General features: G+C 41.7%; 1 protein-coding gene across 14 annotated transcripts in view; it reads left to right on the plus strand.

The window, feature by feature from the left end:
• LCOR (ligand dependent nuclear receptor corepressor) overlaps nt 1-23,187 on the plus strand; it is a 153,203-nt gene extending 130,016 nt beyond the window's left edge. For all 14 annotated transcript variants that reach the window (XM_049103504.1, XM_049103505.1, XM_025466758.3 and 11 more), the window contains one exon: nt 8,445-23,187. In XM_049103504.1, coding sequence (XP_048959461.1) covers nt 8,445-12,774 — 4,330 coding nt within the window. In that variant the 3' untranslated portion in view covers nt 12,775-23,187. The remainder of the gene's footprint in view (nt 1-8,444) is intronic.
• Nucleotides 23,188-23,554: the final 367 nt, after the last annotated feature.

A 23,554-nucleotide genomic window follows, 5' to 3' on the forward strand; every position in this document is an offset into this window, starting at 1 on the left:
CTGTGACTATCATAAATTAAAAAAAAAATAGCATCTAAAACATTTTGGGATCCCTGGGTGGCGCAGCGGTTTGGCGCCTGCCTTTGGCCCAGGGCGCGATCCTGGAGTCCCGGGATCGAATCCCACGTCGGGCTCCCGGTGCATGGAGCCTGCTTCTCCCTCTGCCTGTGTCTCTGCCTCTCTCTCCCTCTCTCTGTGTGACTATCATAAATAAATAAAAATTTAAAAAAAAAAAAAAAAAAAAAAAAAAAAAAAAGAGCCCCATGATATAGTGCATTTTCTGTCATGTGGGGAATGAGCACCTGTTTTCTGCTTAAGCAGTGGTATTTTTCTAGTCCATCATTGTCCTGGTCGGTCATTCATTCATTCAGATTGATTTATTCATGAGAGACACAGACTTAGAGAGGCAGAGACACAGACAGAAGGAGAAGCAGGCACCTTGCAGGGAGCCCAATGCGGGACTCGATTCCCAGATCTCAGGATCATGACCTGAGCCAAAGGCAGACGCTCAACCACTGAGCCACGCAGGCGTCCCTGTCCTGGGCATTTAAACTGGGAATGAAAGGGCAATTCCCCACTCCCCAAAAAAGCTACATATGTTTTAATCCTCTATCTGACTAAAAATCAAAAAGAGAAATAGGCCAGGCTACTAGCTTGTCAGGAGCTCTCCTGTGATCCTGACCTAAAATGTCAGTTATGCTTTTACTACTCAGATCTCTCTTCACTCTGGCTTCACTAACTCAGGCTAGTGACACACTCTTCTTTCAGTTCAAAGCAGCCCGAGGCCAAGGTCTGTTCTCTTGATCTGAAATTATTGCACTATTTCTTAAAGTCTATTTCAGAGTGTTTTTTAAGAATTCTTAGTTATAATACTCCTTTAGATTAATAATTTAGATTTGTGCTCTCACCAAACCAGTATTTAGTGACATCACTTAGGGATATTTCTTCCCTCACTTCCAGGAACTATTATTTTTTAATTCATGCCCTCCAGTCCTAAATCCTGTGTCTTTCACAGCCTATGAACCCCTTCTATTTTTGTTTAAATTAGCATCCAAATGTAATATATTTGAACTTACATACACAGTCTTACCTAAGATGATAGAAACAATCAATCTGGTAGAAAAAAAAAATTTATCAGATGTAAATAGTTTGGCAGAAGTGTCTGTGAACTCATTACTTTCCTAGAAAGGAGACAAAGGCATTGGACTGTGGTGCTTAATGACCCTTTGCTCTGACATCTATTTGCTAGGTAACCTTCTGATTATATTTTGGCTTCCTGGGTATATTTGCCTATAGGGTGAAAATATGTTAAATAAGAATTTCCTTGGTAATTAAATTTTATTGTAATTTGACAGTCTGGTTAAATTGAAAAGCAATAGATACAAACCTTAAAAGACTTCTATCGTATTTAGAATTATTCTGAATAATTCTTTTATCAAAGATGTTAAGCCCCAAGATGCAGAAAAACTAGCAAACTTGGCTTTAGTAAGCACCCCCTGAAGCACCTCTTCTGTCCCCCAATTGAGATTATTCATAATTTTTAGAAGCTGTGTTTTGCTCTGCTTCTACTAAACTTGGCTAGGAACACAGTAAACTTAGAGAAGTGTTACAAAGGGATTACATGTCTTGTTTTAGATCAGTAATTCTTGACTTTTTCTACTTCATACCTGAACAAGATGCCTTTTGTCATCAGCAATCACCATGGGTTTGAAAATACACACACACACACACACACACACACCCCTCCAAGATTCTGATCTATGGGGGGAGTGATCATTCTCCTTAATCCCAGTTTTGAGAATTGCTTTTTCTATCTAAATGTATCTAAATTCTGTGTCACAGAATTTGGATTTCGGCCACCTGGAAGTCAGATATTAAACTGCCTGACTTTAAGAGGTCACTTTTTGTTCTGTGATCTTATGATCTTAGTTCTCACATTTCTTTGTTATCTTTATCTACTGTACCTTTTTATGTTTTCTCCTCGTTAAGTTCTGTGGAAGGAAAACTTGGTTCTTCAGTAATTTAGAGGTTCAACTAAACTATACATGGCTTTTGGAAAATCTCCATACACCTTGCTGTCCACCTTCTCCCCTACTCCACACACACATACACACAGTAGATGTCATAGCCCTTGGAATAGTCCCATATCCAAGTATGGAAAATCCACAGGGTAGATAAATTTCCCAGTGCAGAACAAAGACTTGTCAACAGACTTATCCAGGCCCTTGAAACACATTTTCTGTGTTTAAAGGACCAGAAATAAGGAATTAGGGAACATAACTTCAGATTATTGTCTAGCAAAAAAATATAGCTCTTCTTGCCTTGAGGGGAAATGATGATGCATTTTTATGTTTTCTTGTATTTAAATAGAAGAACCAAGCCAAAGTAATGAATATTTCTTAATTATTTGGTCTACTCTGTCAAGTATTTTCTCTAGCTTTCTTTCCCCTTCTGTTTTCCTGGGACTACCTTTTTCTACTGCTAGGATCAGCTCCCATCCAAACATCATGCAGTGTCTTTATTGCTCTTTTGTATTTTGGTCATCATTGATGTTGCACTTGCCATCAAGAGTTTTGTTGGTAGTTAGCAAATACTGAAGAGACTACCTGAATCCATCAATCCCAGATTTTTGACCCTTAAAATTGTCCTTTCAGCTCTCTACCCACATCTCTTCTCATTTTTATTCTTTTTCCTAAAGTAACATAAGCATTGACGATCCACCATTTACATTAACCACAGAGATACTTTACTACGGATTTAAGTATTGCAGTATTGGCAAAGTAGGCGAGTTCAACTATGTCTAACCTCTGATCTAGAAAAACATTGAGTAAATCATTACAGGTAGGGTTGTGAAACAACACACAACTCTTAAACTGTGCCTTTCAAAGTTGTTAAGAATATTATCTTATCCTTTGACCACACCCTTAAGAATTAGGCATTGAGCTGGGGATAGAAGGACAAAGTGGTCAAGGTCATGCAGGCTATTTCTCTCCTAAGGAGAGCCAGTCAGAAATAATCAATTGGAATTGGATTTGGAAGTCAAGTTTCCCTCTTCTGCAGCCCAACCTCCCATTTATCAGTCCCTGGGACCTTACAGCTCTTTAGTGGTGCTGAAGTATTTCTGATTGATAAATAATTCACTTAACTATTACAGACTCTTGTTGAACAGAAAGAACATGAAATCAAACAAGTGATTTTGAAATCTGTGATGTATTATTGTTCTTGTAAAGATCTTACATAGTGTGATGTGAGGGACATACCATCATACCAACTGTAATCCCTGAACTAAAAAATAGTGCTTCCCCTTCAGTCGAGTTGAGTGAATGGGCTGAAGGACAGAAGCCTCTCGGTTACTTTCTTAGTGTCTAAGAGTATTCTAAATCAGGGCAAATGCATAATTAGGCTTTCTCAAAGGCCTAAGACTATAGGGGGAAAAAAATGGAATAATTGGAAGCAAAGGTAAAGACTGTTTAAAACTCAGGCAAAAGTAGCCTTTTTTTTTTTCTTTAAACTGCACCTATTTTTTAAAAAACATGAAATTGTCACAGAATTAAATTTCAGGAGGTTGAGGTTAATTTGTAAGATTAAATATTCCAATAATCTGAAATTAAAAATCATCTAAATTTAAGATTGTATTGAGAAAATTTCTAGAGAGAAACACGGTAGGAAGCTTGATAAGTTAGAGGCACAAAACTGATTTTATTACTGTAGTTATAAAGTCAGCTATTATAAAAGGGCCATTTAATGACATTTGGACAAAGGTTAGTATTAATGTGAATGTTCTCCGATCCAAATGAAGCTCCTGGTTCAGACGTTTCAGAATCTTATGAATACTTCAATTCAGTGTACAGAAAGGAACCCATCAGACACATACATACCTCAATGAAATCACTAGCCCCCAGCTTCATTCCCCATGTTCCTATCTCAGTAAATGATGCTGCCCAGGAAGCCTCCTTTTTTTCTTTTTTCTTTTTCCTAAAGATTTTATTTATTTGAGAGTGAGAGAGCATGAGCCGGTTGAGGGGCAGAGGGAGAAGCAGACTCCCCACTGAGCAGGGAGCCCAATGCAGAGCTCAGTTCTCAGGACTCTGGGATCATGACACTTTACCAAAGGCAAAGGCAGACACTTAAGCAGCTGAGTCACCCAGGTGCTCCCAGGAAGCATCCTTGATACTCTTTTTCTCTCTCCTTTTTTGCTAAAAAAAAAAAACCCATAAGAGTACAAAATGTGATCCTTACCTAGTTTACATCTCAAGTTGCTCAAGTAGCTTATATATTTGCTTGGAAAGCTAAGACAAAGGGAAGTCAGTAAAAGAGATAAGATACAAGATGTATAGGATAAATATACACGATTCCTTATGATTGCCAATGTACTTTACAAACCTTTATGGTTTAGGATTTCATAAAAGATACAGTCACTCCAGGTGGGGATAGTTCTGAAGTGGCCCAGGATGTAACTGATAAAGAGCGTCCCACTTCTTGCTCCAGTGACCTGTGGTTCACCGGTACTTTCTGCCTCTTCCTTTTTACTAGTAAAAGACACATACAAATAAGCCTTTGTTGATGTCTCTTTCTTTCAAGCAAGGGTGCCATTTGCAGCTTTAATCTTTCCATCTCTTGAACTTGCCCAAACAACTGCTATAAATATATGCCTCTTCAGGTTAGTATAGCCTGTGAGTCCCTCTCTGATGCTGTTTTCAGAACCCAAATGCTAGACTGCTGTTCCAGGTTAGTGTTCAGTGGATACTGATGTTTCCGCAGTATGTATGCCTTGTTGTGAACACCCCACTTCCCTTTGCTGTAGTGCTACCTACCTCTAGTTGTTATTCTGTCTTTTGGAACTAACTAAGCCATATTGTCACAGCCATTGCTTCAGGGTTGGTTTCATGGCCCTTTGGAAAACGTAACATTAGTTGAGGCTAATTAAAATACTGAAGCACTATTAAATTATTGAAACATGGGACAACAGCAGATGTCTCATCATAAAAGAGGTTAAATCTCACCAATGGATTAATTATTACTCAGTTTTTTATTCTGTGTGAACATCACTTAAGAAAAAGTGCTTTCTCAGTTTCTTTTAGAGTACTCTGCCATCTTATTGGGTGCACATCCTGATTTCATTAACCTGTAAAGCATATTGTTAACCCCAAATACTTAAAGCCTGCTTCCAGAGCACAGCCATAGGCATGGAGCAGTCCAGAAGATTTTCACACTTTGGTGATGATTGTGCTTCTTGAGTTGGGAGAACCCTTTATCTCATTTTTTTTTCTGCAGTAAGATGCCATGATATTTCTTCATCTTTTTCATAAATTTTGATCAGTTGTTTTACATTTTTCATGTATTGCTAAAATGCACATTTTTGATGCATTGAGAAGGCAGTGATATCCCACTTATTTATAGTCACCTCTTTCAGAAATATCAGAAACATCCAAAAACCAAAACCAGAAATAAAGGCCACTGAAGAGTTGAAATTGTTAGAAAATCCATGTGCTTTACTCATAAAATATTCCTGAAACCTTCATTCAGAGTCTGTTTATTTTTAAAGTACCAGTCTCATGCTCAAAGTAGGGCTCCTAAACAGAGCTGTTATTTGGAAGCCAATAATAAAGATTTTAATAACAAACAGACTGCCGGCATGACATTTTGTATTAAGGCAGTCAAATGTACTTAATCTAGCAGCCCCCAAAGCTATCAATCTATTTTAGTTCAGGGATGCCTGGGTGGCTCAGCGTTTTAACGCCTGCCTTCAGCCCAGGACGTGATCCTGGGGACCCGGGATTGAGTCCCGCATCGCGTTCCCTGCATGGAGCCTGCTTCTCCCTCTGCCTGTGTCTCTGCCTCTCTCTCTCTCTCTCTCTCTCTCTCTCTCTCTCTCATAAATCAATCAATCAATCAATCTTTTAAAAAAATCTATTTTAGTTCAGTATAATAAAACTTACACCTGTGGGGCACCTCGGTGACTCAGTAGGTTAAGTACCCAACTCTTGATTTCGGCTCAGGTCATGATCTCAGGGTCTTGAGATTGAGCCCTGCATCGGGTTCTACACTGGGTGTGGAGCCTGCTTAAGATTCTCTCCCTCCCTCTGCCCTTCCTCCACCCCACTCACATGCTTTCTCTCTGTCTCTCAAAAAATAATACTAACAGCTAAACTTTAATACTAGTGAACATGGTAACAACCCTGAATCATATTTGGAGCAGGATATCAATTTTTAAAAGACTTCTATCAAAAATATTTTAGGGATCCCTGGGTGGCGCAGCGGTTTGGCGCCTGCCTTTGGCCCAGGGCGCGATCCTGGAGACCCGGGATCGAATCCCACGTCAGGCTCCCGGTGCATGGAGCCTGCTTCTCCCTCTGCTTGTGTCTCTGCCTCTCTCTCTCTCTCACTGCGTGCCTATCATAAAAAAAAAAAAAAAATTAAAAATTTTAAATATTCAGTACTTGAAGTATAAACTTTATATAGAAAATTCACTTTAGGTTATAAGAAAGCATTAGTGCACATCTCTGAGTTATTTTTTATTGAAGTATGTTTAATGTGACTGGCTGACAATAATGGTAACTGATAATTTCGTAGATTTTCCTTTGCACTAATCCTAAGTGGAAGAGAGGGCACATGCTCTGTTAAGACCGACAATGGTTAAGTGTTCTGGCCAAGGTTACACAACTAGTAAGTAGAAGAATACTCACTACTGTCTCACAGTACTATATCTCATTACATACTAACACTGTTGGTATGGCACCGGCCAACAGACATAGTGACAAGAAGGGTAAGGAAGGTAGGAGGCCAGTGTAGGTCGTCTAGGGGAAGCCTTCCTGGAAAGGCACTTCATGGCTGGAACATAAAGTCAGAGATTGAAGGAAAGAAGAATCAGCTGGAAGATACTATCAAATAATATCTGTTCAATACATTAAGCTGCCCTCAGTGCTCTGCCAGTTTCATGGTCAGATAATAGTCTCCTGAGGAATTACAGTCCAGAGAGAAAGAAATTGTGAAGCTCTATAAAACTCCAGAAAATTGGATGGAGCATCTGGGTGGCTCAGTCAGTTAAGCATCTGCGTTGGCTTAGGTCATGATCCCAGGTCCTGGGATTAAGTCCCATGTCTGGCTGCCTGCTCAGTGGGGAGTCTGCTGCTCCCTCTCCCTCTGCTGTTCCCCCTGCTTGTGTGTTTCCCTCCCTCCCTCTCTCTCTCTCTTTCCCTCTCGCTCTCCCTCAAATTAATAAATAAAATAAAAAAGACAGCAACTCTAGGAAATTGGAGTACTCCAACTGCTTGTGTTTATTAGTGAAATCCAGAAACACAGCAGCTCTTGAAAACACTCAGCTGTCTGGGTAGGAATTGCTTTTAGCTTATCTTGAATCTAGTATCATCCTTGCCTGCCACCTCACACTGTGCAGGTTAAATTTCAGAGGTGTCTTGGATAACTTACAGAAGTGGTTGTCTAATGTAGAATGACTCCTTGTGAACTACGGTTAAATACTTATTGAAGGTCTAGGAAAATGTAGCAGGCAGGCCTAGACTGAGAAGACATCATGTTGCCTCCTTGCAGTGACAGAACCTTGCAGCTTGCAGTGGGATCCCCAATTTCCTTGCTTAGAGCCTAGGAATCAGCAATTGCTAATTGCTTGTAATTTCATCTTTCATTGTATCTGAAATTACCAATTCTATTTCTTATTGCCCTGGGAGGGGGCAGAAGGATTCCTGCATTACTCTTTGCAGAATTGTAAGTCCAGCCAATTAGTCATGCTGAGAAACCATGTTAAAACTGTAATTTCTCTAAGTATTTCTAAGCCAAAGTTGTAATATACTGTATCTGAATTTTTGTGAGTGTTGTGGACTTATAAATCAATGGCTATTTAACAGGAATATCCAGGCCTAGGGCAGCCTGGGTGGCTCAGTGGTTTGGTGCCGCCTTCAGCCCAGGGCCTGATGCTGGAGACCTGGGGTCGAGTCCCACATCGGGCTCCCTGCATGGAGCCTGCTTCTCCCTCTGCCTGTGTCTCTGCCTCTCTGTGTGTGTGTGTTTCTCATGAATAAATAAATAAAATCTTTAAAAAAAAAAAAAAAGAAAGAAAAAAGGAATATTCAGGCCTAAAGCAAAAGCATATATTGACTAACTGGAGTTAATAATGTATCCAAAATTTTATTTTCTGAAAAATTCTTCTCAATGATATTTCTTCTCTATAAGATAAAAATTATTGTGAATGATCACAAGTATGAAGGATGTTACTAAAATTTGAGAATCTAACAGGGCTGGCCTTGTATTTTAATTAGGTAAATACTCCTCATTTATTAAATCAAATTTATATGGGCGCTTAGAAGCAGTTTGAGAGTGTCTCTTCATTCTCTTTATAGCATGAGTAATATCTGGTGAGTTTCATAATGTAAAAATATGTTCTTTGGAAAATGACCATACTAATTTCTCCTTTCTCTTTGTCTGTCTAGTGAGAACTCAACAGAGGCTATAGCAGTAGATTCTAACAATCAGTCGAAGTCCCCACTGGAGAAGTTTATGGTCAAACTGTGCACTCATCATCAGAAGCAGTTCATCCGTGTCCTGAACGATCTGTACACTGAATCCCAGCCAGACACTGAGGACCTGCAACCTGATTCTGGAGCAATGGATACATCCACTTGCAATGCTGGCTGTGCCCAGCTAGGAACAAAACATAAGGAAAAGGATGCTGCGTGTCTCGATATGAAGTCTCCTACTTCTGTAGATTTGTTCGTAGACTCATCAGGCTCACACAGCCCTCTACATTTGACAGAACAGGCCCTCAAGGAGCCTCCTCCTGAGTCAAACTCTGTAGATGGAAGAGAGAATGCCTTGACTGTTATCCAGAAAGATTCCTCTGAACTTCCAACCACTAAACCTAATTCTGGTAGTTCAATGGATAGTTCCACTCTGGGATACCTCACTGCATCTAATTCTTCCTCATTAAGCTTCCACCACAACTCTAAGAGCTTGGAGGGGCAAACCACTGGACAGGAGCAAGACACGAATATGAAAATATGTGAGGATGGGAAAGACCATATGCAGAGCTCAGCTTTAGTAGAAAGTCTAATTGCAGTGAAAGTGGCCACTGAGAATAGTGAGGAGAGCAACAGCTGTATTGTTTCTCAAAGAAATTCATTCAAAGCTTTATCAGAAGAGGCTTGGGACTCAGGGTTTATGGAGAATTCACCTAGAACTGCTGACAAAGAGAATGCTTTACTTTGTAGCTCAAAAACATCTATGCGCCAGGAGTTAGAGTCCAGTGAACAAGATTCGAGGCCAAAGCAAGAGAACCATCTTCACTCACTAGGAAGAAATAAGGTGAGTTATCATTTACATCCCAGTGATAAGGGTCAGTTTGATCATTCCAAAGATGGTTGGTTAGCTCCCAGCCCAATGCCAGCTGTACACAAAGCATCCAATGGACATTCACGAACCAAGATGATATCAACCTCCATTAAGACAGCTCGGAAAAGTAAAAGGGCATCAGGGTTGAGGATAAACGATTATGATAACCAGTGTGATGTCGTTTATATCAGTCAGCCAATAACAGAATGCCACTTTGAGAATCAAAGATCAATATTATCTTCACGGAAAACAGCCAGGAAGAGTACTCGAGGATACTTTTTCAATGGTGATTGTTGTGAGCTGCCAACTGTTCGCACACTGGCCAGAAATTTACACTCCCAAGAGAAAGCGGGCTGTTCAACAGTGGAGCCAGAGACAGTGGTCACTCCCAAGCAGACCCTTACACTTTCAGCGCCTGCACCTGTAGTGGATATGCAGGATCCCAGAGAAGACAACCAGGAAGAACCTAGTAAAGAAACAACCTCCCTCAAGGAAGGAGAAGGAGAAGCTTCCTCTGACAAGGAATCTCAAGAGTCTGAGGTTTGCCCCATGACAAATAAACCAAGTCCAAGCAGCTCTCCTAAGTCAGAGGAAATGACAGCCCCCAGCCTGGTGTCTGCTCTACCTGCTCACCTTCCTGAAGAGGACAGGCCAGAAGGCAGCTCCACGGTCTCAATTCCCACTGCAAGTGGGATAGCTTCCCCTGAACAAGACCAACAACAAGTCGAGCTGCTGGGTATCAAGGATGTCAAGGAGGGGACTCTTATCCAAGATGGTCACCTGGTTTCCTCTACTGAGAACATTTCTGAGGGAGGCAGTGAAGATGTTGTTTCTAGGCCTCATTCTTCTCCTGAAGAAGCCAATAGAGAGGAAGATCCTCCATGCTCAGAAAGTCCCCCAGTGGGCCCAGAGCCTCCTCTGAGCCTGGGGAAAGCTGAAGACAACCAAAGCATCAGTACTGAGGCCACAACTAAAGACACTCAGGAGCTAGATACTGACCCACTCTTGAAGGAAAGCAGCACTTTTACTAATGAAAACCCCAGTGAAATTGAGGACAGTGAGGCAGCAGGCGGTACAGGAAAATTAGAGGGACAGGGCAGTGACATAAAACATTCTTCAGAAAAAGATGTATGCGATCAAAACATTGACTCACCTGAAGAGAATGTGGACAAGAAGAAAAAAGGTAAAAAAACTCCTGAAGCCTCTGACAGGTGCCTAAGGAGTCAGCTTTCAGATCCCTCCTCTGTCGATAGGTGCCTAAGAAGTCAAAGTTCAGATTCTTCCTCTGCTTGTCCTGAGATCAAGGTTTCCAAAAATCCTGGTACGAAACGTTCTAAAAAAGAAGGGTGCCCTGGTGAGATGGCACCTGAGAGCCTTCTGGCTGACAGTTTCCATACAAAAGGTCTGGAGGATACTGAAAACCCAGATGTCAATGAAAATCCTTATGAGAAAGATGCTGAGCAGGAGGGTGAAGGAGGTGGGATCATCACCAGGCAGACTTTTAAGAACATGCTAGCAAAACAAGTGAAGGGGGAAGAAGGAGATATTTTTCCTAGCAGTGATCCTATATCCACAGTTGGCCAGCCCCTGCCTGGAGAGAGACTGGAAATTTATGTTCAGTCTAAGTTAGGTGAGAAAAATGCTCATGACCCCTCAGAAAGTATTCCTTATACCTTCCCAGAACAATCAAAAGAGAAGCCAGAACCAATTCCTGCACAAGATACGGAGGAGGTTGTGAATGAGGTAGGCACTGCAAACACCCAGGATAAAGATGACAATAGTGACGCACCATCCAGTGCACTTGGGTTGTCAAGCAGTGGAAGTGGTGATACTGCTGGGCCCCCCAAATGGGTACCAAGGCTTACAAGACTGACCTCTTCGACCTATAACCTAAGACACGCTCATTCTCTGGACTCCTTGGATACTGCAAAAGTGACTTCAGAAAAGGAAGCAGCACAAGGAAACCCAATGCCAAAGGAAAATGAAGCTTCAGAGAGTGGAGATCCCTTAGATGATGACGATGTGGACACGGTGGTAGATGACCAGCCAAAGTTTGTGGAATGGTGTGCAGAGGAGGAGAACCAAGAGCTTATTGCCAACTTCAATGCCCAGTACATGAGAGTTCAGAAAGGCTGGATTCAGTTGGAAAAAGAAGCACAGCCAACACCAAGATCAAGGAACAAGTCAGATAAACTGAAGGAGATTTGGAAAAGCAAGAAAAGGTCACGGAAATGTAGGGGTTCGTTGGAGGTTCAAAAGTTTTCTCCTGTTCAGATGCTGTTTATGACACACTTTAAGTTATCTAATGTTTGCAAATGGTTCTTAGAAACAACTGAAACCCGGTCTCTGGTGATCGTGAAGAAGCTCAATACTCGTCTTCCAGGAGACATCCCCCCTGTCAAGCATTCTCTTCAGAAGTACTCTCCTTCCAGCCTGTACCCCAGTTCACTACAGGCTGAGCGCTTGAAAAAACACTTGAAGAAATTTCCTGGAGCTACTCCTGCTAGGAACAATTGGAAAACACAGAAGCTCTGGGCTAAATTTCGAGAAAATCCTGATCAAGTGGAGCCAGAGGATGGCAGTGATGTCAGCCTCAGCCTCAATTCTGAAGACAGCATAGAGGAAGTCAAGGAAGGTCGAAATAGCCATCCTCCTACAAACTCGCCTACTCCAGCAAGTACCCGGATCCTCAGAAAATATTCCAATATTCGAGGAAAGCTCAGAGCCCAGCAATGCTTAATCAAAAACGAGAAAATGGAAAGCCCATTTGGACAGCCTGTGGAAAGTAAACAGAGCTGTAAGAGTGTATGCATCAATCCTTTGATGTCCCCCAAGCTTGCCCTGCAAGTGGATGCAGATGGGTTTCCCATTAAGCCCAAGAGTACTGATGGAATGAAGGGAAAGAAAGGGAAGCATGTGTCAGAAATCTTACCCAAAGCAGAAGTGCAGAATAAACGCAAGAGGACAGAGAGCAGCACTCAGGACAGGAAGGACAAGGGGCCTGTGGTGAAAGCCAGCAAAGAAAAGCATCCTGATGGATCCACCAAAACCCCTGCAGCCAAGAAGCCAGCTGCAAGGGACAGAGTCAGCCAACTGCCCAAAAAGACATCCTTGAAAGAGAATAAAGTGAAGATCCCTAAAAAGTCTCCTGGGAAGAACTGCCCTCCCTCCAGGAGGGAAAAAGAGAATACAAGCAAAAGACCCACCCAGCCCACTGCCTCGGAGACAGGGACAAAACCTGCAAAGCAAAAGGGGGTAGGTGAATCCTCTTCCAGGCCACAAAAAGCCACCAACAGGAGGCAGAGCAGTGGAAAGACTCGGGCCAGACCCTTGACAAAAACCCCTGAGAGCAGTGCAGCCCAGAGAAAGCGAAAGCTGAAGGCAAAGCTGGACTCTTCTCATGGCAAACGGAGACGGCTAGATGCAAAGTGATCACAAGGCTGGCAGCCACGAGTTAAACTGTCCTACAGAAGTAACCCTTCATTTTGCATTAATTAAATCTGCTTTTATAAGCTTATCCAGCCTTTCAAATCTGCAGTTAATGAAGAACACCACAATTGAAGATGTCAGAAAATGCACCTCAGATGGAGAAGGGAACTTGCAGAGTCTTTCTCTGAGGCTGAGTAAGGGAAGTTATATATTATATTCTGGTTGTTCCTTGGGTTTTAAACTTGGAACCAAGCAGTTTTAGTTTTTAAAAGTACAGTGCCTTATTTATCCTTTTTGTTTTTAAATTTTACAAAAGCTAAAAAGCTGATCTATGTGATTAAAGGCTTGTATTTTATACTTGATGCACAAGCACTTGTACTGTAGCCGAGAAGACCACCATCATGCACATAAAAGTAGCTTTTCAGCAGCCACCCTGCAGTGTCTGTACATGAACAGATGCTCATCTTTGCAAACCCTAGCAGTGAACTTCCCTCTCTATCTTGTTTGTTTGTTTAAAAGATATTCGAAAGCTAAACCAAATCATTTTTATGGTATGTGGAGAATGCAGAGGGAATTTATGATTATTATGAAAGATGAATATTTCTGTTACCCTTTTTAAAAAATCATATTCATTATTGGTCACTCCTCTCACTTTTGATCCTTTGTCATTTAGAAAATGTATTCTAAATTACATGCCCATGGGACAAAAGATGTGTCACAAGATGTTAATATTGGGTTATGATCTCTAAAAATTATTTACACCCCCTCAGGTGATTTGCATTACTGACTCTTACCATCCTTTTCATTTTTGGCCTTGCTAGCATTCTAACGAGGTTTTCACCTGACTTTAGAGGGAAAAAAAATACAGGATTTTTTTTTTTCATCTTGTGACTGTAACTTGACATTTAGGATGAGAGTGGCTGTTCTAATATTCTTTCTTACCCTGAAAACTTCCATATTCAAAGAAAGCCGTTATTTCCAGTAATAGAAAAGTTTAAGAGTTTGTGTGTACATGTGCATTTGGGTGCATTTGCCTGTGGTTATTAGCCACAGATGTCTCCCAGCCCCAGTTCTACAGTAAAATTCTTTCTTCCCCATGCAGTGAGCTGGGTAATTAGCACAGGTCAGATGGTTTAAATGTGGCCCAGGGTCTCTATGAGTATCCCCAAAACCAGTTGGGCACCAGGCTCAGAAAGGTCTAAACAGCACAGTTATATTAAGGTCAGAGCAGCCTTGCGGTGGAGGAAACAGCTCCAGCGTCTCCTTGTGGGCCCACACCCATCCTCTCACCTGGAGCTCATGTTCTGTTGGCATATCCCAATGTGAATGTACATGCTTAAAGTGGGTATTAGCATTCTGATTGATTAGCACCATACTGATAGTTAATGCTTGTAGTAGCACTCCTGCCTCTGTCATGTCAGGTTCTGTTTCATGGCTCAAAAGTGAGAGCTGCAGTGTTTGTAACTAATGTTTGCCTTTCCTGAGTGACACCTGAGGTGGTTGCATTGGTTTTACCTTGGTGCCTATAACATTGCTCCATTATAACATAGTGTGTACTCAATATTTCCACTGGGCCACTCTACACAAAAGGCTTGGTTGTTAATGCTTCAACCAACTTCTCTAATGTGCTCTGTCACAGAAGTAGGCTTGTATGGACAGGTGCTACTCTGTCCTTTTATTAAAAATTTTCCATTTAGATTGTTCAGATCTGTTTAGGTAAACCCAGATGAACTTTTTTCATGCATAGTTTGATCAAGTCATGATAAAAACAGGCCTTCTTCCCATTTTGTTAAAGGTTTGCTATATATAATGAGAACTTCTGCTGACTGGATAGGACTGGAGAGAAACATTTGATTCATGGGAAATGGAGAAGTGTTGAATTTCATAGACAGTGAAGCTGTCTTCAATGAAGCCTTGACTCCCCCCCCCCCCCCCCCCCCGCAATGTCTCCTCTATCCCATGAGTCTCTTTTTTTTTGTTTGAATATCTTTGACTTTGGCCGTTCAGGAGCTACCTATATTAATGAGACTGCTGAGTGTGTATGCTGGGCAGCCCCCTTTCTCAGCATTAAGTTGCACAGAAGCATTAGTATGTTTTGAGTAGGTTCAGTTAATCTCTGAAAAGTGGTTTTGAAGTTTTAAAAAAAAAAATATTTTCATAGAGTCGTCACTGGATACTGTTTTTGTGGTGACTTCAACAGCAGAGGTTTGCCGATGTCACGTGTGCTGACTCCTGCACATATGTTGCAGGCACTCCCCTTAGCTGCATGTAGACTACCTTGTGGTGCTTGGATTAGGTCAGGGAGAGGTGTGAGGCAGTGAACAGGTGGAGCCCATCCAGTTCCAGGTCTATAACTCATCCCGTTAATTTTCTAAGTTCTTTTTCATTTTAAAGAGCTTACTTCAAGATTATAGCCTTTCTCCCATTTTAGGCAGTATTTAAGAAAAGGTAGCAATGTGTATGCATTTTTTTTATACATCTTTAAAATCAACTTACATTTTATTGTAGTAACAACACTCCCATAGACTGGGATTCTACATAATTAGAACACTTACAAGTTTAGAAGTATTTTTATACTTGTTAAATCTCATTTTTGCTGATTCAGTTAATTTTGCTAATAGAAGGAAGAAAAAAATATGAACTTGAGGGCTAGCTCTGGAATGCCCTTTTACACTTAGAGCCAGTGCTGGCAAACCGGTCTCCTAGACGCCTCCACGCCAGACTCGCAACTGACTTGTTTCCCCTTGTTTTCCCTGTCTTGCAAAGACCTCCTTTTTATAGCCATCTTCACAGTATGGCTGGCCACCATATGCAAAGGCAGTCTGTCCGACATTCCAGATTCCAAATAAAAAAAAAAATTATGCTCCTGGGCCCATCCTCAGTGCAGTGACTGTCCCAGCATTGGAGCTGAAGTTGCTGACCAGAGAACACTGGTATTACCTCCGAGCTTCTGGGAGAGCTGCAGGATGCCTGGGAAGCAATCACCGAAGCTCTACCATAGCTCTGCAGAGCTGGACCCTCTTTAGGAGACCCAGCTTCTGGCTTCCATTTTCTAGCCCCTGAGGCTCCCTGGGTTTGGGAGGATGACATGGAGACTGCTTCCTGGTCAGGACCCAGAGCCTCACCCATAGCACTCCCTCAGACCCTTAGCAATCTGTAGCACAGCAGGAAGGCTTTATTCTGCTCTTAAAGCTTCCTGCATAGCATGTCATTGGTGTCTGTTAATCTGCAGTTGCCAGTCTCTTGGATCCCTTAGGTAGGCCAATTCTGTTGTATCTGTATTTCATGAAAGATTTCTACACAAGCCTTATCTAAAAAACAATACTCTTAGGCTGTGGGTTTTGTTCTTGTAGTAGTATGGATTGGAGAGGTACAGTTCACCATCCCTTTACAGGCGTGTTACTCCTGACGGGCTCCTCTGTGCATTACTCACCATTCAGATAGGACATCAGTGAAACACATCACTTCAAGACAGTTGCTTTGAACTGAAGTTTGGTTTCTTTCCTGTCTTGTGGTGGATTCTATGGTGAGGGCTAAAGCTGTTGCTTTCCTCTAAGGACAGCAGCCTGCTGATTGAAGGACCTAAGAGCTAATTAGGAAAGGACAGCATACAACACGATGCAGGTGTCACCAATAGCACATCTGGTGGTTGGTTTGTCACTGCACCTGAGACTGTATTGGAATTTCCCAAGGTGCTGGGCTTAGGAGCCACACTCGTTCCTGTTGGTTTCCTATCAACCCACACAAGCTATCTTTTTAACAGACACCCTATCAAGGGTTTGCAGACTATGGGCTGGTCACTCTTTTGTAAATAAAAGTTTATTGGAACATAGCCATGCCCATTTGTTTATGTATTTTCCATGGCTGCTTTCAAACAGGGTGGAGTATCTACGACAGAGACCATATGGCCTACAAAGCCTGAAAGATTTACTGACTGGACTTTTCAGAAAAAGTTTGTTGACCCTCCTTGCTTAAGAAAATAATTCTTTTTCAGGAACAAATTTTGACTTCCCTCCCTTGTCCTCTTCTTCTTTTTCCTCCTTATCTTTCCTCAGTTTTGTTCTTCTTTTACATTTCTTTATTTCTCCTTGCTATGGAAGAGACACCTGAGCTACCGTAGCCTCACGTCTTCCTTCTTGGAGCCTCCCATCACTGTGGCCACAGTGGGGCTGTCTTTAGCCTGAGGAGTTAGACCCCACAGCCAAATACAGCTTCAGATTTCTCAGGATGGCCTGGGCCTCTCAATTCACTCAGTCCTTATCTTAGACCTGACTCTGGCTTCACATCTTGTGTGTTACTGAAGCAAGCCAAGATTTGGTTTTTGTTTTTGTTTTTTTGTTTGTTTTGTTTTTTCAAAATTAGCTGAGAATACTTTAGTTAGAGGTTCAGTTTTCTGAGCCACATGTTTAGATACGGAAAAAGCCTTTTCACAGAAGGGAAACAGAGTCTAGTCACTAACCCAAAGGAAATATTATGTAATGTTTTTGGGCAGCTTCTAGGAAAATAAAAATGTATCAGCACTGATATTTTTTCAGTCACATACTCTCCTTTCAAAATAACTTTATTAAAAGCAAGCCAACAAATAAAAAATAAGGGCTTGCTTTGAACATGCTTTTAGAAAAGAATAGGAAATTGGAGCATATCAGAACCTGAGTGTGACTGAGAAGTTGTAGATTGTACCTTTGGATCAAATCCAGTCAACCTCCAAGCTGTTGGTCTTTCCTCACCCCCACAACTCAAATACAAGCTTCTATACTGTGTCATATCAGTGAAAAAATTTATTTCAGTGGCCCCAGAACAGTGATAGTTTCAGTTCTTTTGAAACAGATTAATTATCATTTTGACTTCTCAGCTGTTAGTTTTTGTCCTCTTATGGCTTGATACCTACTGAAGTACTGGAAACTCTTTCTACAAGTATGAAATCATGTCTCTGTATATCACATTGACAAGGCAGTCCTCATAGCCCAGCAGAAGTATTCTTCCCCAGGCTTGCTCCCAAATTCTTTTGCAGGGAAAAAAATTAAAATAAAAAGATTATTGTATTTAAAACAAGCAGAATTGTGGAAAGCCTTTTGAGGCAACCTTCAATATAGTCCATCCCTTGAAATGTCAAAACAGACTGCTTGTTCTACAGTGGATGGATTGGAAGACTTGAAGGTCTGATCTCTTTCCTTTAAAGATATTAAGTCATACTCAGGCAGAAACCCAGAGCTCTCTGATGCTGCTTCTGACTTAGGGCTTTGCTATGTTGTGCTTGGGGTTCCAGAGCACCACCTGGGGCACTTCTGCAGAGGGTTTGCTTGCTCATGCTTTTGCTCTGGGAACTGCTCACTCAGTTACTTCCATTACCTCCTGTCTGTCTGATCTTCTTTTCCCAGAGTGCTGGTGGTATACGCTCAGTGCTCAGGAGACCTCCTTTGCTTCATTGTTTAGAGGAGCACTTGTGTAGTTCCACCCACCTGGAGAGCACAGTGATACACAGAGGCTTTCTCCCCTGCCTGAGACCAGTCCACTTAACACAAGGTGCTTAGCAGTAGGCAAGGAACATGAAAGTACATATTGCCCATAAGACAGCAACAACAGCAACAAAAAACAGGTGTTTATGGTTTTATAATATGCCAGAGGTTAGAGGAATGCATTTTACCTTTTTTTAAAGGGTTATATATTTTTTAAATGAAAGTAACAGAGACCATATGTAGCTGATCACAGCCTAAAATATAAAATATCCACAACCTGGCTATTTGTAAAAAAGGTTTACCGACCCTTTCAGTATGTCATTCAAGATCAGTTATGTGGACAGTTAGGCACAAATATTGTTCACATAATCCAACCTTGCACCATTTTCTATCCTTTTAGATTTGAGGGTGTCTTGCCTGTTCATCTTGGCACACAGGCTGCTGTTGCACATTATTTCTGAGTATGCTTATGAACTAAAGAAAAAGTATCCCTTTTTGTTGATCTTATCTACTAGGATAAGTAGTTAAAACTAGAATTGCAAAGCCTTTTAAGTCTTCCTCTGTGGCAAACAGATTTAGTAATAGACCTAAAGCCTAGATAGTGCCTCTCCTTGTCAGCACAGGCAGGCTCGTTTTACCCCCTAGAGCCCTCTTTTCTTTTTCGTGTATGGTATATTTGAAGGCTCACTCCTCAAGTTTTGGTCACTACTTGTGAGCATAAATGGCTGGCCTGTACCTGTTTGAACCCTGAATCCAGCCTGGCCATTCTCAGCTCTCTTAAAAACACCAGCATGTTGATGGCACCTTGGTGGCACACCAGCAGCTGTAGACTGAAGAAGCTCAGAGCTCTCTGGCCTGGCTCACCTCAGTCTGAAGAGCCATTCTTGACACCTCACCTCTTCCCTCTTCTGCTTAGGCCACCCAGCCCCCTTTAGGTATCTTCTCTGGGACAGTCTCCCATCTCCCAAGCATGTCACTGGCCATAGCTGTGTCCTACTAGAAACCTCTTTCTCTCCATAACTTTAACTTTCCTTCTGGAATGTAGCCATTGGGTCCAAATGCTCTTCAGTTTATCAACTTTTTCAACCCACTTGTTTTCTGTAATCTGCACCTCATGCTGTCTTGCAGCTGAAGCTGTAGTATTTGAGAGGTAGTTTGTGAGAAAGATGCTATATAAACAAGATCTGCATAATTTTATGTATTTATACCACAGATAGGGATTCGTTTTAGAGCCACTGTAGTTTAAGGGTATTCATTTCACAGTGTTCTAGGAGACTGTGTTGTTGACTGTGGTTTCAAATACATTGTATAATACATAGTTATACACACCACTGTGGGATTTATTTCACTGTGTAAATAGTGATATTTTCCTGTTCAAATGCTTCTATACAAAGTATTTATTTTAACAACAAAAAAACTGTCAAAAGGGCTTTCCAATAAAGTGTTCTTTCTAGCCATCCATTCTCCTCAATTACCATGCTCATCCATTGTACCCCCTCCCCCAAACAACATAGTGAAAGCAGAGGACGCAGCCTTGAAACCCTCACTCTGTTTGGGCATATGCAATGTGGTTTGGGAACCTGAGTGCTTCCCCCACTGTCATCCCATCACAAAACAAAGTGGGTCTCCCATAACGGGTATGGCTGTGCCAGGCATGGCATCAGGGCTTGCTTCAAGCAGCCCACTTTTGCATACACAGTTAATACGTTCCAGCTATCCAACAACCTGTGCAGGGATATGAGCCTTAGTTGTAACCCCAAGGAAATCCAAACCCAAACCTGTGGGATATGGAGAAACCACTGGTTGCCTAAAGTAAGCATTAAGATATATTTTAGTCTTTCTCATGTTTATGAAAGACACACACCCGTTCACAGTCATTAACCATGGGAGAGAGAAGCGTGTTTCCTTCTGCACCTTGACAATACTCACGAGCGCCTCAGCTCTCTCTTCTTCTCCCCTTTCCTCCTCATCCTCCCCCTTTTCCCTGTCTCAGCAAGCATCTGTGCAGATGTGGGCCAGTCCCACCTGTAACCCATGGTTACAGAATGAGACCATCTGTTCTAAGATGTGTGCAGCTTTACTTCTCAGGAGTCTTGGTCTGCAGTTCAGAGCACCCCTTGATGTGATGGAACTGATGGCTCTATGATCACGATCATCTCCCCTGTGCCACATTCCCGGGCACCTCTGAGTCATGTTTCTCATTCCGCCCAGCTGGCTGGCCTGAGAACTGCGGCTCCAGGGCTGCAGAGGGCTTGGGACTGGACACACAGGGGGTTTTGTCCTCCATCTAAACCATAATTTGCATATTTTCTTATGGCCTCCCTTTGTCTTTTCTAACAAATGAGGAGGAAACTTGAACAGTAATGCTGGAGAATGTTTTTTCTAAGATACTATTTGTAAGCAAATTTGATTTTAAGATGAAATGTGAATGGGTAACTGGGTGCCAGGGAATTTAGCACTGAATTAGACAGTCAACACTTTTTTAACCTTTGCAGGAGGAAATAGATTTTGCTCTCATCTAATGTTCACAAGAAGTAATGTTGTAAATAGTTTTTTAAGAATATTTATTATGTGTGCTGTATACAGATTCATGTTCTGAGTGGTGTTGGTCTGCATTGTAGTATTGTAGAAGGATATATTTTGAGCAGTGGACTTACTTTCATAACACAGTTCACACATGGAGAAAGAACAGAAACTAGGTTGAGAGCTGTTTGGGGCATTTGATCTGTAATGCTACATCAATCCAAGCTTTAACTGCCCCCTCTTCTCATCTGGTTATGTTATATATTATATATATTATATATTATGAATATATATAATATATGATAAACTGGTCAGTTCCAGATCTGCAGAGCAGATTTCCAGGTGTTCTTTCTGATGTGTTGCCCATAAGCAATAAGATCCTAGGAAATAACATTTATTCTGGGCTCTGCGTTAGCCCTTGTCTCAGAGGATAGGGTGGGGGTAGAACAGCTCTTGCTAAGACCTCTTGCCTTTGCTGGAGAGGTTGCTGTACTTGAATTTTTGCTTCTGTTTGTCTGCACGCTTCTTTATGTCATACAACTCTAGCAATGGATGAGAAATCTGCCAGCACCAGACACATCAAAAATTGGGCATGGAGATTGAAAAATGATTATTTTTTTTCCCTGAATCTGTAAGGCTTCCAGAATCTAGTTGAGGCAAAGCTCATTTGGCTGTAAACCTAAGAATTTTTTCTATTAGAAATTTAAATTGCTAAAAGTCCTTTGAGTCTGTCTACTCTGCCTTTGAAAGCTAAGTCCATGTCCTGTGATCTTCCTCTGTGCCTGAGTTTGAAATGTCTGGGGTCAAAACGTTTAGATCCAAGCAAGGCAGGCAGTCCCTCTTCCGCGGCTCCTAGCGTGTCCAGTTCCACAGCTTTCTAAGCTGTTGAGCAGCCTCTCCTGTGACCATCCTAAACTTTATGAAAAATACCCCACACCCAAATAACCATGAATAGAATAATGTAGTTTTTTAGCTTTTGGAATTTGTCTTCTCTTTTGTATTTATGATGGTGTTTGGAATTTTTCACTAGTGTTTTTTTAGATTGAAGTGGGTGCATTAGGATAAAGCTTTCCATTGCTGAGCCTGAAAGCCAGCAAGGGGAGAAGTACTGACCTATATTGTGTCATTGGGAAGGTGACTACTTGTGGTGGTGGGAGGGCGGGGAGGGGGCGTTGTAGATTATGTGGGAGTAAAATAGAACTCTGGCCTGAGGCTCCCCAAGTGTTATTACCTTGTAATAAATAATCCCCTTATTAGCCTCACTTAATCTCAATAGAAGCCTGCTGTTTACCCTCAGGGAACAAGTAGTTTTCAAAATTGAGCTCCTCCAAGGTCACTGGCCAGTGCCTATGTGCAGGCCTTGGTTGTCTTTGTGAACTCATGGCATTATTTCCCCATATGCATTATGATACTAAGAAATTCAACCCCAACCTGTATGAAAAGCACAGCCCAGGGTCCTACTTTAGGCTAGAGTTAATGCCTTTCAGGGGCCAGGGGGGCATAGGAGGCCCATGCAATTTAACTGAAGCTCAGGTGCCGTGTTGGGTTTTTATTCTTTTTTAGGCCACAACCCTTCAGAATGAGATTAGGGCAGGGGCTGCTGATCCGTCTGTGGATCCAGGGAGCTCTAAGATGAATCTCTACCGTTCCTTTAAGGTCTTTCTGGTTCCTCCCAGTGTTGTCATTGCCGAGGTCAATCTTGTAGTTGTTCAGATGTGCTCCTTTTTGCTGTCTTGTGAGTCTTAGCCAGTGATCCAGATGCCCAAGGAGAGAGTCTCCAGAGGGCCTAGCCCCTTCCCAGTACCAAGTGTGTGCTCCCAACCTGTGCGAAGGTGGTCTTTCCAAAAGCAGTGAATTGATAAATTCTGCAAATGGTAATCTGGATGATTGGCGTGTATCTCTTGGGCCTGGATTTCCATTATGTTAGTGAGTGTAGGAAAATACTGTGTCTTTAATGGATGAAAAATTCAATGTATGCTGTGAATTTGTTGGTTTGAAACATTGAAAAATTTTCATTAGACAATGTTTACATACCTCACCTGAAGAACCTTTGAGAGTGTATATATGAAATTTAAAAATATATTAAGTTGCTTTAAAACAATATGTATAGCTATAAAAGTTGGAGTTATTTTAACTTTGAATATGTACCGAGTCTCTTAAATATTGAAATCTGTGGACTTTTTGTGCTTCTGTGTTTTACTTTCCTATTAGGCCATGTAGGAAACTGTGTTCTTGTTATTGGTAAAGGGGCCCTCACTGAAATCCAAGCTTGGAAGGATTTCTTTTGTTGTTTCAGATTTTCTTGTTTGGTTTTGAGGGATTGGGGTATGGAGCTAGAGGATGTGTGGGAGGGATTTCTCTAACATTGACATCTATTACATGAGCTTTTTCTAGGCGCTTATTTTATTGCAGCGTATTAAACTTCTTTGATATTAAAGTGTGTTTGTGTAGTTACTGGTGAGGGAACAATGCATGGAAGCCCAGTATTCCACTTGTAGCCCATGGCAAAGTTGAGAAGTTGCCAGAAGGAACCAAAAAGCAATACTTCTTAATCCTTCTGCCTCAGCCACAGAGTTGGGACTCAGAGGAACTTTGTTTGATAGATCTGTGGCCATTTTGTGGGGTATGCGTAACTTCAGGGAAAAGAAAACACTGTGGATGAATCCTTGGGGATTTCTACCCTGGAGTTGGAAAGGTGCCAGTGCTTCATCTTGAGAGGCAGAGAGCAACTGAATCAGGTAAGCCACTGTTGAATTCTGGGAGTGGTATGCAGAGCCACCAGGGAAGGCTGCTCCAGCTCTCCA

This window comes from Canis lupus, chromosome 28 (assembly GCF_003254725.2).
Source record: "Canis lupus dingo isolate Sandy chromosome 28, ASM325472v2, whole genome shotgun sequence".
NCBI lineage: Eukaryota > Metazoa > Chordata > Mammalia > Carnivora > Canidae > Canis > Canis lupus.